The following is a 15,533-nucleotide window of genomic DNA, read 5'->3' on the forward strand; positions in this document are numbered from 1 at the left end:
TAGGGTTTAGGGTTTGGTGTTTTGGGTTTATTCCATAAACCCAAAACACCAAACCCAAAACCCTAAACTCTAAACCGTTCGTGTTAAAAACTCAATCTAATTCCTAAATCTAAACCCTAAATTTCTAAACCCTAATATCTAAACCCTATAAACCCTAATATCTAAACCACAATAGCTAAAACCTCAAAATACGCTCGAAAAACACGATAATTGTTATATATTACTTCTTCGAGCGTTTTCCCGTCAAAATAAAAACATTTATCACAAAGTGTCTCTACTAAATGTTCATATTTTCATATTACTTCTTCGAGCGTTTTCCATAAACCCAAAACACCAAACCCAAAACCCAAAACCCAAAACTGTTCGTGTTAAAAACTCAATCTAAATCCTAAATCTAAACCCTAAATTTCTAAACCCTAATATCTAAACCCTATAAACCATAATATCTAAACCCTAATATCTAAACCACAATAGCTAAAACCTCAAAATACGCTCGAAAAACACGATAATTGTTATATATTACTTCTTCGAGCGTTTTCCCGTCAAAATAAAAACATTTATCACAAAGTGTCTCTACTAAATGTTCATATTTTCATCTCATCTATAATGTCCGTGAACAAAGTTTTTTCAAAAAACGAAAAAAAGGTTTTTGCTTCCCCCCGCTTCCCCCCGAATGGTTACTTCCTTCTTGATCCTACCGCCATATATATAATATATATATATATATATATATATATATATATATATATATATATATATATATATATATATATATATATATATATATATATATATATAATTTTATTAAAATAAAAGAAACTAATTCCACCCGAATTTATAACGGGCCCTATCTTCTCGCTCGGTGCGAGTTAAATTTTTCCGAGACCACCGTTCAACTCGAAAAAATCTGACGAACCCAACGGAATTAACTATACTTGAAACGGACACTCCTAAAAAAAAACGCTAAACACCTCGGGCTATCTTCAATACATATACATACACTTATAATAAACAAGGCAAACTACCTACATCATATCGATGGTTTTTTTTCCGTTATTTTATTAGGTATACTAGGTACTAATGACGTGTATCCAAAAATACCCGTAGTAAAGCGTTTTTATTTTCGTAAATACATAACGCTACATTAACTATGATTATGTAACCCGAAAGACACTGTCCACTTTTCTAGTTAACAATTAACAATGAGGCTAATTCATATGATACCAAGTCGGTGGAACTGTTAACATCCTTGCTGAAAGCAATCGTTAGCAAATAGCCCGAACCCGCGAAAAAGATCCACGTTTTATTTGGGCGTTTTCTTCATCGGTGCCCGGAACAACAATGGAAACTGAACTTCCAGTAGAACCGCAATCTCTCAAAAAACTTAGTTTTAAATCCCTAAAACGTTCCCTCGATCTTTTTTCTCCAATTCATTCTCAATTACCACCTCCAGATCCCAACAGGTAGCCCTAATTTCAGTTTTCAATATACCTACATATATTTTATATCTATTTATTTATTGCGATTATTCATATTATTATTTTGACCTAATCCGTCTTACTTGTTACTGTACAGCAAGAAGATACGCTTAAGCCACAAGGTCAATATCACATTCCCTTTTAACTATGTTTATTCGTTTATCGATGATTCTAGGGTTTTATTTTACTTCTTGTTGATTCAAATTCAGCTACGTTCTGTTCATTGTAGTGAAAACTATTTTATTTTGGTTCATATCATGTGTGTTTATGTGTATGTATTGTTATGATGATTGATTAGTTACATGTTGAGTACGGTGGAATTAAAAGCGGTTCCAATCAGCCTGTGAAGCATAACTCAGTTGCACCTTCGACCTCAAATGCGCTTGTGCTAGCAGGTATCGATAAACTTTCGTTATGCTTATTATAAATGAGGCTCTATTGTTAGTGTATAAGCTCGTTTGCATGTGTTGGATTGTTGATTTAGTTTTTGAAATAAAAAGGTGTCGATTTCGTAAACTGAGATGTTAACTGGAGGGTGAATGTTATTGGTTTGATTCAGGGGCATTGATTGTATTGTGGGGTAGTAAAAACTTATGGTGACCACTGACCAATAGGTTTTGGGAGTATTGGACTATTGTTTCATAAGACTAGGCTAAGGGTTACTCTTAGTGGAATTATAATATTATGGAACATCTACATGGTTATATAGTTCAGGCAGGTTGTGTATTGTGTACATTGCTACAGAACTAGGGAACGTATTGTAGTACTCATTCATAGTTAGTTGCCTTTTATTTACTTTGGGCTGCTCATGCACAGTGCAATTGGTAGATTATTAGCCTGTGAAGCTATGAGTTAGTTTAGAAGTTCCAATACGGACTACTCGTGGGACATTGCCATTTTCATTTAATCTTCTCTGCATGAGTGGAAATCATTGCTTTGGAAGCATGAAACCTGAAATTACGATCCCACTTGCTATGAATGTACTGAGAAATTTGATTACGCCAATATGATGAATTGATTTATGTAACCTCTTACTTTAAAATTTATGTATGTTTACGTAGAATAATGTATAATTTTTTGTTACAAACTGCAATACATACATATAACTTTGAATGTCAAAGGATAAGCAATGTTTAACAGTAGACTTTTCAATATTCCTTGCTGAATCAAACATAAGTGAGGCTAAAACCAAAGTGTTTCCGTGACCTAGTAATATTATGGAAATGATAGTAAAGACTAAAGAATAACTGAAGCCTTAGAATATATCAATTTGATGAGAAGAATCATATTTTGACCTAACCATCACAAGATAGCCCAGTGGTTGGGGTCCCTGAGTTCCTTGCAAGAGTTCTCAGGTTCGAATCATGTCTAGGATGAATATATCGTGGTGGCCAGGGAAGGGTTGGAAACAGCCATGGTATAATCCCGCTGGGCTGCGTACATCAGAGTATTGGGTCGGATTCCTCGCCCTCTCGGGTAGTCTGAACAGGGAAAACCTTCTACTTCTATAAACCATCACAAGATAGCTCAGTGGTTGGGGCCCTGAGTTCCTTGCAAGAGGTCTTAGGTTCGAATCCTGTCTAGGACGAATATATTGTGGTTGCCAGGGAAGGATTGGAAACAGTCAGGGTACTCCCTGCGGGGGCTGCGTACATCAAAGTATGGGGCCAGATTACTTGCCCTCCCGGGTAGCCTGAACAGGGAAAACCTTCTACCTTTTAATCATATTTTGACATGTTCTAAACTTTGTGTAGGTACAGGAAGTTCTAAAAATGCTGGTACTCGGAGTGATTCAATCACTGTTCCTACTCAACCAAAGAACCTGTAAGCATTAATACACTCATTCCAATGTTCATGAATCCAATACAGCTGCCAGCATTTTGTTTCTACATTGTTCTTTTTTCAAGTTTTATTTATTGATAAACTGATTATGTTATGTGAATTTCTGTTTTGCAGTGGAGATGGTAATTTGACTAGCAAGAGCACTGCTGTTGTTTCTGTTCATGGGACTTCAGAAAGGTCAGGGTTTACTTTGACTCCTGCATGTATCAAGGACCATGTCTTTTTGTTTAATCCATTCAAGCAAGATCATATTTTACAGTTCACTAGAATGATTTTTCACTTGTTATTATTATTTATAATAATGATAATGATGATGATGAAATAGATGTTACAGTATCACATGTTGATTTGTTTTTTGCAGGAATCTTTCAACTGCAGCCCTTATGGAAAGAATCCCTAGCCGGTGGCCACGTCCTGTATGGCATGCTCCATGGAAGAATTACAGAGTGAGAATCTTGGTCTACTTAGTACTTTGACTTTTCCTTGTATCATATCAAATCAGAATATCACATGTGCATACTTGAGGGACAATAGATTTTAAGTCAAAAATGGGTTGTACGTCCATAGTAAATATCTAACTTATACATGTATAATAAAATGGATTTATTTCTTGATGATAATTTTGTGTTGGTAGGATGAAACAACTGTCTATTCTCACTATGGTTTGGCTCTTGAAATCTGATTATATTTGAAGTGGTTATTGATATTACTATATTTGTTTTAATAATCTTATGCGTAGTACCCATGGACTGGTTTTTCCTTTCTACATTGGAAGGCTCACTAGCTCGTTGTGTAAATCCCTTTTCTTTTTGTAACATTGCTTATAAATACTAAGCTGAGCTAATATTATGTCTGCAGGTCATTAGTGGCCATTTGGGATGGGTGAGGTCTATCGCATTTGATCCTAGTAATGAGTGGTTCTGTACCGGCTCTGCTGATCGAACAATTAAGGTAATTATTTAGTTAATCTAATTTTATTGTCATGTGACACGTTATTTTGTTGTATTGGGGGGTTTTTGGGGTGGGGTGTGGGGGGGGGGGGGGGGGGGGGGGGGTACCTGTATGAGATATAAGTAAAATGTTAATTCTATCTTTCCTATAATTTTGTTCACATATTTTTGCGTAAGCATTATGTCTAATCTTAGTGCAAGTAAAGTCTGTTTGGAAAAAGTGCTTGCTCTAATATTGTATCAAATGTGACATTAATGGAAAATATCATTAATGTGATGCCCCTATCAAAGGAGGCTGTATCTGCTTCATTTACACTAGCTTAGAATTATTAATGCCGGGCTCAATAATGTTTCAATTTCTAAGGTTATGCCAAATTACTTTTTTATTGGGGTTAAACGATCTAGTGAAATATTTTCTATCAAACACTTATAAATGGAAAACAAAAAAGGATATATCCAACACATATATAAAGTTAGTGGATGTAAAATAGATTAATGCGCTACTATATTTTTACCTTCACACATGGAAGATGCGTTGCCGAATACGTATACCATTCATGTTAAATGGACACATAGTAACTAGAACTGGATCTATGTATATCATTGATATCTTAAATTATACTACTACTGAAACTTGTTACAGTGCTCCAAGTATTCCTAGTTTACAGAGTGTGTAAACGGAAAAGCTAATTATAGTTTACGTTTTATGTCTTCACAACAGTTTCTTATTAATGGTTATGTATTCTTTAACTTGTCACTAAATGATAATTGTTTCTTGTGGAAAGATTTGGGATGTTGGAACAGGAGAATTAAGGTTGACACTAACTGGGCATATAGAACAAGTTCGAGGTTCGATTTCTAAATTAAGCAGCTATTTCTTTTGATTATGATGTATACTTATATAGAAGTTAACCATTTTACCGTTTGGAGGTAATTTTGGACCTATTGACATATGCTTGGGTTGGGTTGGCTAATTTCAGATTTTTTATAATATCAACATTTTAAACATGTAAAATAGTTACATCGCTAAAAAGTAAATAGATCAGAGTAAAATCACCCAAAGTGTATTTTTATCATACATAAAAACTCTTGGTTTGTTGTATTCAAGCGAGTTGATTTCTAAAAAATATTTATTTACTTATTTAATCTTTCCAATCCCACCTTTTATGTGCATACATACATATTATGCACATTAGCCCAACATTGGCTCTCGTATAGCATATATTCATAAACAAAGCTACTAATTTTAGATCCCCACACATTGTGCCCCACACCAATTTCTTTCTTACCCGAACCCATTTGACCCCTCACCTGCCCCAATTATTTTCCTCATATATTGTGTATAAAAATATTCAATGCTGTGTATTGCAGGTCTTGCTGTTAGTACTAGGCATACCTACATGTTCTCTGCCGGTGATGACAAACTAGTTAAATGCTGGGACCTAGAACAAAACAAGGTTTTTCCATCGGCCAACTTTATATGTTTTTTTTTGTTTTCTGTATGGTTTCTGAATTTTTTGGTTTTATTTTGAAAGGTGATTCGGTCATATCATGGCCATCTTAGTGGTGTATACTGCTTGGCCCTTCATCCAACTATCGATGTTTTGCTAACAGGGGGTCGTGATTCTGTTTGCCGGGTATGAAATGCTGGATTTTTAATCTTCAAGGTTATGTATTTGTGAATTTTTTAAGTTTACATTCGCCACTATGTAAATTTCAGGTATGGGACATTCGCAGCAAGATGCAAATTCATGCTTTATCAGGACACGATAATACAGTGTGCTCAGTTTTTACTCGACCAACGGTAAGCAATCCTAATAAGCTTACTGGTTTGTTTATTTGACATTTTTGTACTTATCCGTATTTGGTAGTGGCCATTCAGCCCATTTACCTGCAAAAAGTAACCTTAAATAGAAACGGGTCAAATGGGTTGCCCAAAGCATGCATCTGATGCTTAAACGAGTCCCCAATAGTTCTGTAAAATAAAATACATTCTATATCTAGATAATATAATGTTTGTACTCAACTTTGATACACTAATAAATTATATCACCAAGTGTGCTCGTATAACCACCCAACCTTCTTTTTTTTTAGTCGCATAGAACTATCAACTGTTTTGACCCGCCACCTAACCGGCCTATTTTTTTCACTTCTAGTAATATTGGAAATACTAAAATCTTACAAATATTGTTCAGGATCCTCAAGTTGTAACGGGCTCCCATGATTCAACCATAAAGTTCTGGGATCTTAGATACGGTAATGTTTTTTATTTTTTATTATTTATTTTTTGTTAAATACTAGAAGGCATGTTTAATTGCAAGTTTGTCCTCATCCTTATGATCTGGATTGAAACTGGTCACTTTTTTTTAGGTAAAACAATGGCAACTCTTACTCATCACAAGAAATCTGTGCGTGCATTGGCCCAACATCCTACTGAGTATGTAACTCTACTTTATATGCATGATTTTAGCTGCATAAACTATACATTTTATCATTTTCCCAATCATAGAAAGTTATTTTTCGCTAACTGCTCGTTTTTTATTTTGTATTCCAGGGAGAGTTTTGCATCGGCATCAGCAGACAACACAAAGAAGTTCAGCCTTCCAAAAGGAGAGTTTTTGCACAACATGCTGTGAGTTTTTAACCAGTCAAATCCACTTTATACAAATTGTACCCTAAATTTTAATATGAGATTGTTTATTTTCCTTTGCTATTTTTGATCCATTAATCAAATATGATTTTAATTGGTTGTTTGATTAGAAAGCATATGCTAAGTTTTATCTTATGTACACAGTTTACCATACCAGGTTTTTCGGTAGAAAGATTAGTTTAAACTTGATTGATTTGAACCAGAAGTTAGACATGTCAATATGTTTCCATACCCATGAAATCCACTAAATACGTGTAATGATATGTAGACGTTACCCAATATATATATATATATATATATATATATATATATATATATATATATATATATATATATATATATACACCTGCGACCGACTAGTGTAACTGGTATGTGGGTATCTGTTTTAAGTTAAACGGTTATTATTCTAAGGGTGTACTTCTGTAAGACATTTTGCAAGTATATAAGTAACTACATATGATAGAAAGTGTAATATGGAACTGCATTACCTGACACATCGGTCTTTTTATTTATTAATTTTATATTTTATATTCTGTTGATTTAATTTTGCAGTTCCCAACAGAAGACCATAATTAATGCAATGACGGTCAATCAAGACGGCATCTTGGCTACTGGAGGTGAGATTTTCTTCATTATCTCTGCACAGCAATGGCTATGCATATATAAAACTAAAAGTTACTTCTATTCCTTATTATAATATATTATATATTTATATTATATGTATTATATCATATATAATATTATGTTTTAATTATGTTAGATATATACTTTTTGAATTTTTCTAACGAAGGCTGTCGTTAAGATGCAAAAATGACTTGTACATTTCAATAACCGCCAAGTAACAATCAACATTAACTGCTTAGTACAACATATTAATGCATCTCAATGACAATCCAGGCTTGGCGTTAGAAAAATCCACACTTTTTATTTTATTTCGTATTTAAGGCTAAACTTTTTGATGACAGGTGATAATGGGAGTCTCTGGTTTTGGGATTGGAAAAGTGGCCATAGCTTCCAACAATCCCAAACAATTGTTCAACCTGGTACGTTCTGTTTTTCTCAATCTAAATAGCAAACATCTAATTATGCATATATTTAGAAGTGGCAGTTGTCGAAAAGTTGATTGAAAATAACATGTAGTGTGTATGAAACATACACATATTGAATTAGTTATAAATAAGGCTTCTTAAATTGATTTATTAAAAGAAGTTGTGCTAATCAATATGTGAAATATGTGTTCGATGTTTCAGGGTCATTGGACAGTGAGGCTGGAATATACGCACTAGCTTACGACCAAACAGGTTCGAGGTTGGTTACATGTGAAGCAGACAAAACAATAAAAATGTGGAAAGAAGACCAAAATGCTACTCCTGAAACTCACCCGGTCAACTTCAAGCCCCCTAAAGATATTCGTAGGTTTTGAACGAAGCTAGTAGTTGATTTCATTTCTTTATAGAGTACATTTTGGTTGTAACATTTGTTTCACGTTAATTTTTGGTTGAGCTGATTATAGTACTTGCAATAGTGATATTTGGGATTTCGATAAAATAGTATTTTGTTGTAACTAAAAATGGGGCTGGTACACTTTTTAAACATGTCTAATCCTGTTTCTTTCCGTTGATGACTGTCTACATAGAGCTAAATGTAGGGTGTGTTTGGTCACGGAGCTTAGGAGAGTTTAAGTTTATTTTTTTTTCATAAGCTTAAGCTAGTAACATTGTTTGGCTGATAGAGCTTATGGAAAAATAAGCTCTGGAAAAAGAACTTAGTTGAACTAGCTTATAAAAATAAGCTCCTAGGCTTATTAAGTTGATATTACATATTTAACCCTTATATAACTATCTATCAAAAAATACTTGTTACCTTTTTTAATCAATTTACAACAATAAGCTTCAGCTACTTTTCATCAAACACGTATTAAAAAATAAGCTCCAGCTTCTAAAATAAGTTTCAGCTACCAGCTCTAGCTATAAGCTTCAGCTACAGCTACTATCGTCAAACACACTCGTAGATGGGAAAATTCACCTATCTTTTTTTTTTTTTTTTTTTTTTTTTTTTTTTTTTTTTGCATTTAATACAAAGCTCTTGTCTGAATATGAAACCCCTTAAAAATAGACGTGTTCTCATGAATTTAATTGTTACTGTTATACAATTATTATACTGTCTTCGCTACATGAGCGAAGTGTGTAACCGAAAAGGTTCCGAAATTTTTGAGGTACCCAAAATTTGAAAATTAATGATGCACAACAACGGAATGTTATTGAAACAAAAATTTTAATTTGTAATTAACTAGTTCACAAATTACGGCTCAACTAATAGATAGTTCAAGCCCAAGGCAGTCCATTTATAATGTCCTCTCATTTGTTCGACTACTCGCTGGGCCTGCTGCGTTTAAAGAAGCTCCACCCGGGAAAAGAGTGGAAAGCAGCTTTGATATGATAACGAAGAGGTCGCATTGAGATCTTCTATCCAAGGATCTCGATCTAGGCGAGAGGTTGCGCTTGTCATGCTGAACCAACTTTTTCCTTTCTTGACTGGTGGTGAACCCTCCTCTCTTCTTTCTGGGTCCGCCCGTACCAGCTAACTCGCTTTCCTCCTAAAGGTCTATAATGACTTAATATTTTGTATCGATCTTCAAAATTGATGAGACGATCCTACGTTATAATTATATAAGTATAATATGTATACCATAAATGTACTGTATTATATAATTTTATCATAAAAATGATTATGTTGGGTCTTACAGGTTACATCCTGTTACAACTTTTGGATTCTGGTTAATTATTTAGTTAACTTTGAGCTGATTATATTACTTGAAAGAGTGATATTATGGGATTTAGGATAAAATAGTATGATGATGTTGTGACAAAAATGGGACCAATGCTTGTTTAGCATGTCTAATAAAGGAGGGTATTTGCAGGTTGCTCATGAAAATATGCTTCCTTTAAAGTTAAGTAGCATGCAACAATTTCTACTTAATTACTCAAGTAATGGGATTGTTGTAAAGCATGTTTGACTTGGACCAAATTTACCTTTTTTGAGGGACCAAAATGCTCACTTAATCTATACATTTCTGTGTGTTCTTATTCTACTTTGTATTCCATTTTTCATTTTAGTTTTTCAGTTTCTTTTACAAATTAAATTCGTTTAACTTTGTTTGAAAAAAGCAATAAATACGCAAAATCATTTATTATTAAATTCAAATTGTTATATTGTGTCAATATGAAGAATTAAATATGCAAATTTGTGTTGACCTTTTTTCATGTGAATGTATTAACTACAACCATCATAAATCTTCAACTGCATAGAAAATATGCATTTAATTTGTAAATTACACTACAAAGATTTTGTGGTAATTATGATGGCCAATGCTCAAGATACTCTCTAGTTTAAAAAAATTCAAATATTCAACAATAAATGATACTAGCATAGAACACTTTTTAAATTTATCTCAAGTTTCAATTCAAACCTCATAAGACATCTTAAAATGACTATAGGTGTGTCAAAAACAGTTATAGAATAAATCGGTTAAACTGGTATATATTTATGTAAAAATTATATATTCATCAAGATAACCTGAATAAAAAAAACTTGGTCATTTGTGAAACACATTTAGGTCATGCATTTAGAAAATTTCTAACTTACATTTGTTTTACACCATCTTTGTTGGCTTTCTTCACTATCGTCTACTCATAGACGATCACTCTGCTATTACTTATTCACAAAATCCCAATCATGACTAATCATCATCATCATCATCATCAATCATCAAATCGTAGTAAAAGAGAACATCTTATAATCTTTCAAATTGTACTTATGCAGGAGCAATAATCCATTAAATCATCTTAAAGTCTACCAATTAAACAGTCTCAATGTAAAGCGGTAGTCAATTTTCTTAGCAAGGGAATAATTTAACAGGAGTCTGTTAGTTCAAAGGAGTCTGTTAATGTTGCAACTAATGAAGTCCAAAGTGCTTTTGCCACTGATTCAACCAAAGGTCCTGTGCCTTTTGATGTTGTTGATAAAAAATTGTGTAACAAAGGTAAATTGAAATCAGTGTATGGTGTTGACCTTTTGAATATGGAGAAAGTTAATGTTGGTGAAATTGAGGTAAATAAAGTTAATGTTGGTGTCATTGATGTGTTGGAGCTGATTAATGATAATATTATGTTTGGGGTTAGATTGGATCGATTGAAGAAGGAGAGAAAGAAAAAGAAGGAAGAATTGTTGGCAAAAAGAAAGGTTGAATCGAATGTTAAAAGGACTAAACCGGTTTTGATTGGTCGTAGTGAAAGATGTTATTGTGATTGCGAGGTTTCCTCGTGTGACGGTTTTTGTAAAGCGTGGTATGTAATGAATAGAGATATTCCCAGATGTCTACTTAGTGATGCTAACCCAAGGTTAAGAAAGAAGGGAATGAGGCTTCCACTTCAGGTGCTTATAAGCTTAAAGATAACATTGACGACTTGGACTACGGGGACACAATTCAAAACTTGTTTATGGGTCCTCAAGACGGAAGAGATGGCGGCTTATTGGCAAATGGGAGAGACATTATGTTCGTGGAGGCTTTCGCGACATTCGATGTTATGATGACACATTTGGCCGGGGAGAATGTGCCGGGTGAAGGATCCGCTAATGTGTTATCTTACAAGATTGAGAATCGGTCCGGGGAAGGATTCTTTGAAAGAGACGGTTAATGAAAAATTGAAAGGGCGGTTCCTCGTGGTTGATTGTTGTAGTCCGTCTTATGTTCTTCGTTTGGTTTCTTTCCTTGTATCTCCATGTTTTTTTTCGGTTTTTGTTTGACTAGTTTGTTTGTAGTTTTTTTTCGGGTGGTTAGGAAGGCTCGTTTATAGATAGTTATTGTGTAGATTGTTATTTTTATGTGCGAGTTTCCCCGTTTTTCCGTGTCCTTTTTGATTCTCTTTTGAGGGCGTTTTTCTTTGAAAAACGACCTCGTTTCTATATGAGTTTTCGTTTTTTCACAAAAAAAGAAATAAATAAATAAATAAAAAATTTAACAGGATGTTTCTAACTGAGAAGTGAGTAAATTATATTTTCATCAATAATCAATAATTTTGATAAAATCGGCATATCTATGCATAAATTCATATCACAGAATTTTCATATCTTTTGTGACTAGCATCTTTTGTGACTCTTTATGACTTGTACACCCATGCCACCATGGATACTATAAGTTCTTATTAGATATTTATGTTATTGTTATAATAACATCCAATATCTATGTCAATATCTAATAAAGAGTCAAACATATTATTAAATCCATTAAGAGTGATGTTCAGGGAACCTTGGTGTGAATTTATAATTTGCTTCTTATCTTACTTATAATTAATAATTAAATTAAAAAAATTAAAAAAATGAGAAAATGATTAAGACAAGATTTTGTGTGTTGGATGTGGGGACTTTTAAAATCATTAATACAATGAAACTTGACTTTCCCACCATCAATTCTTTCACTGATTGTTTGCTTGAATTTATTGTATTTTCATTTTAATCAGTAATATTTTAGTATATACACACAATGTATATATGCACATGTATACACACATATATATATATGTATATACCAAAAATAATAATATTATGTAAACGCTCCTCTTCCGTCAGTTATTAGCATCTAAACAAGAATTGATGACATAAATAGATTTTTCAATCTCTTTGATCCTTGAGTTTTCATTAGAGCACAGGGAGTCGTTCGGTGTTAAATCTCAGTGTTAAATTTAACACTGGATTTAACACTGAAGCTAAAACAGGAGAAATTGTTCAGTGTTAAATCTCAGTGTTAAATCATTATTTAATTATTTTTTAATACTTTTAATAATATTATTTAGTTTAATTATATATTAAAAATATAAAAACAAATGCAATACTAATGGTGAAAGAAAATGAGAAAAAAAAATTGGCCCAAAATAATACTATAAGTAATATAATAATGGCCCCAAAAAAAAAAAAAAAAGGAAAAAAAAGAAACGCAAATAATACGGAGTAAAAGAAAAAATTGAAAAAAAAAAACATAAGCAATACTTCTTCCCTCGCTTCATCTTTCTTCCCTCTCTCTCTTCACCCACCTCCTCCTTCTCCATCATATACACCTGCAAAAAAAAAAGGAAAAAACAGAAAAAGAAGAAAATAAAAAACTGAAAAGCAATAATAATACGGAGTAAAAGAAGAAAAAAGAAAAGAAGGAAAAGAAAAAAAAATTAAACAGCGTTACCTGTGTAACGGTGGGAGACGACGGCGACTTTTAACGGTGGTTTAACGGCGGTCGGGAGTCGGCACATCCGCCGTCCCCGGCGTTAAATTCCAATAACGGTGAAAAAAGGCGACAACTCCTGGTGCTCTTAGCACGACAAACAACATTCCATTCCTTGGTGCTTTTCTTCAGTGACGACTCCAGAATCGAAACTTAATGGAGTTCTGATTTTTTTCCCAATATTATTTATATTTGAATGCTATTTTGATAGTTGTTTACCTTAAAAAAACTACAAATTCAAAATATATATGAGGTCTGATTAGTTAAACTAGAATATGGTTGACGCGCTTCGCTGCTATCGCTCGAAAATTTGTAAACGATTATGCTTGAAGTAATGTTATAGTTTCAGTTCCGACTAAAACGTAATTATCTTACACAATACATGACACACTAACGTTACATAATCGTAGTAACTAAGAATAATATCTTGAACTGTTGCCTTTCGAAAATAAATAAATATAAATATTAATATTAAAAGAAAAAGAAATAATAATAATAATAATAATAATAATAATAATAATAATAATAATAATAATAATATCTTGAACCATATTCAAAATACAACAAATATAAAAAAATCAATAGGCAAGAATGGTTCAAAATACAATAAACAAATAAACCAACGTGCAACAATATAGCTAAAGCAAAAGCATCTATATAGGACTACAGACATATTTCTTTTCCTAGCAGCATCGATAGATTTTTAAATATTTATATCAATTATTAATTACTCTGTATTAACTAAACAAAGTGATTATGTTCTATAAATTCAAAATTTTATTTTCATTTAATGCATTTTTTTCCAATTTAATCTGCAAAACACTTTCAAAAAATGGCAAAAAAAGTTAAGTGGTAAATGATACTCCGTCAAAATTCCCATCTAACTTTTAACTTTCCCAAAAATCAATCTCCACCACAAAACCCATCACCACCACCTCTCTCCTCTACTCCACCCTATTTCACTTTACACCTTACCACTTCATTTCAGATTTTAAATTTAAAACCCCCTCCTTAATCACCGGATTCCTCTTTCACCACCATTTCGATCCACTGATTCCACAGATCAAAGTCAACCTTATGTTGCTGATCACAGTCACCACCATTGCATCTCCGAAAAAAAATCAAATCAACCAATTGCAATTGAATAATGGTGACGGAAATTAGCTCGAAGGTTGGCGAGGAAAATAATATTAAAACATGGTGACAGAAATTAAATCGCAGCAAGCTTCACAGGCCAAAATCGGAGACTTACCGCATGTCGGAAACGTATACCGTTGCCGGCGGAAAATAGGTTTTCAGCGATTTTACTTGTGGGCGCGTGAGACTTCCATTTATAGCGAGATTAGATTAGTTATGTTCGGAATATGATTTCAAGTTTGTTAGTGGTGGTGGTGAATTTTTTTCTCCCAGAGTAGAAAGCAAGCGGACAGTGGCGAAAACATGATTTTTTTTCACCCGGGGCGAACTTTTTTTTAAAGCGTATCAACTTTTTTTGGTAAAATATTGAGGTTTTTGGGAAAAATATGGTGATTTTTGAGCAAAATGTGGAGGTTTTTAGGCAAAATATGAAGGTTTTGGGGCAAAATACGGAGGTTTTGGGGCAAAATATGGAGGTTTTGGGGCAAAAAAAAATTCCACCGGGGGCAAAGTCGAAAAACCCAAAATTTTTACACTAAAAATTGCAAATCGACTGTGTAACGACCCGGATTTTTCGACTTGCTTTTGTGCTTTGTGCTTTCACGAAACTGCGTATTTGTGCGTACTGAGCTAGCTTATGCTCTGGGATCTTTAATCATGATTAATTACTTTCGTTAATATCTTACAACGTGCTATTAAGTGTGTATTCACTTAACTTGATCCTCGAATGCTTTTACGACCGTTGGTGTCAGTTATCGTATTAAACGAGATACGTACTTGGTACACGTTAAACTTTTGTCGTAATTGGAATATTATGACTGCGTAAACTTGATTGTTATTTATTATAACAATTACTTGGCTTAAGGGTTTATTTAATTAAGCTTAGTGTTTACTAATGCTTACTAGTTACCTTAATGGACTTAACACCGTAATTGACTTTTCATGGCCCGACTTGTCTTTGTGACACACGTGCTTTTCACGAATAATATTTCGAATATTATTTACGTTCATGATTAATTATTATTAATTATTTTTAATTAACTAATGCAAGTAGTTAATTACTTGGGCCTTGTTTATTTAATTGGTTACATACTTGGACTTGGGCTTTTATTATTTGATATGGACTTGGAAGCCCACCCTACTTCTCTTAATGGACTAGTTGTGAGCCTATTTTATTACTAGTAACTTATTAATACTAAACT

At 33.2% G+C, this 15,533-nt stretch overlaps 1 protein-coding gene across 1 annotated transcript; it reads left to right on the plus strand.

The window, feature by feature from the left end:
• Nucleotides 1-1,332: 1,332 nt before the first annotated feature.
• LOC139861337 (protein pleiotropic regulatory locus 1-like) lies at nucleotides 1,333-8,513 on the plus strand. Its single transcript, XM_071849708.1, has 17 exons — nucleotides 1,333-1,463; nucleotides 1,576-1,600; nucleotides 1,777-1,873; nucleotides 3,233-3,302; nucleotides 3,435-3,497; nucleotides 3,682-3,766; nucleotides 4,179-4,271; nucleotides 5,056-5,119; nucleotides 5,642-5,727; nucleotides 5,806-5,907; nucleotides 5,991-6,074; nucleotides 6,466-6,526; nucleotides 6,641-6,707; nucleotides 6,825-6,902; nucleotides 7,473-7,537; nucleotides 7,886-7,963; nucleotides 8,171-8,513. Exons 1-17 carry the CDS (start codon nucleotides 1,342-1,344, stop codon nucleotides 8,341-8,343), a joined length of 1,413 nt encoding a protein of 470 aa, XP_071705809.1. The 5' UTR covers nucleotides 1,333-1,341; the 3' UTR covers nucleotides 8,344-8,513.
• The last annotated feature ends 7,020 nt before the right edge of the window (nucleotides 8,514-15,533 follow it).

Source organism: Rutidosis leptorrhynchoides, chromosome 8 (assembly GCF_046630445.1).
Source record: "Rutidosis leptorrhynchoides isolate AG116_Rl617_1_P2 chromosome 8, CSIRO_AGI_Rlap_v1, whole genome shotgun sequence".
Classification (NCBI taxonomy): domain Eukaryota; kingdom Viridiplantae; phylum Streptophyta; class Magnoliopsida; order Asterales; family Asteraceae; genus Rutidosis; species Rutidosis leptorrhynchoides.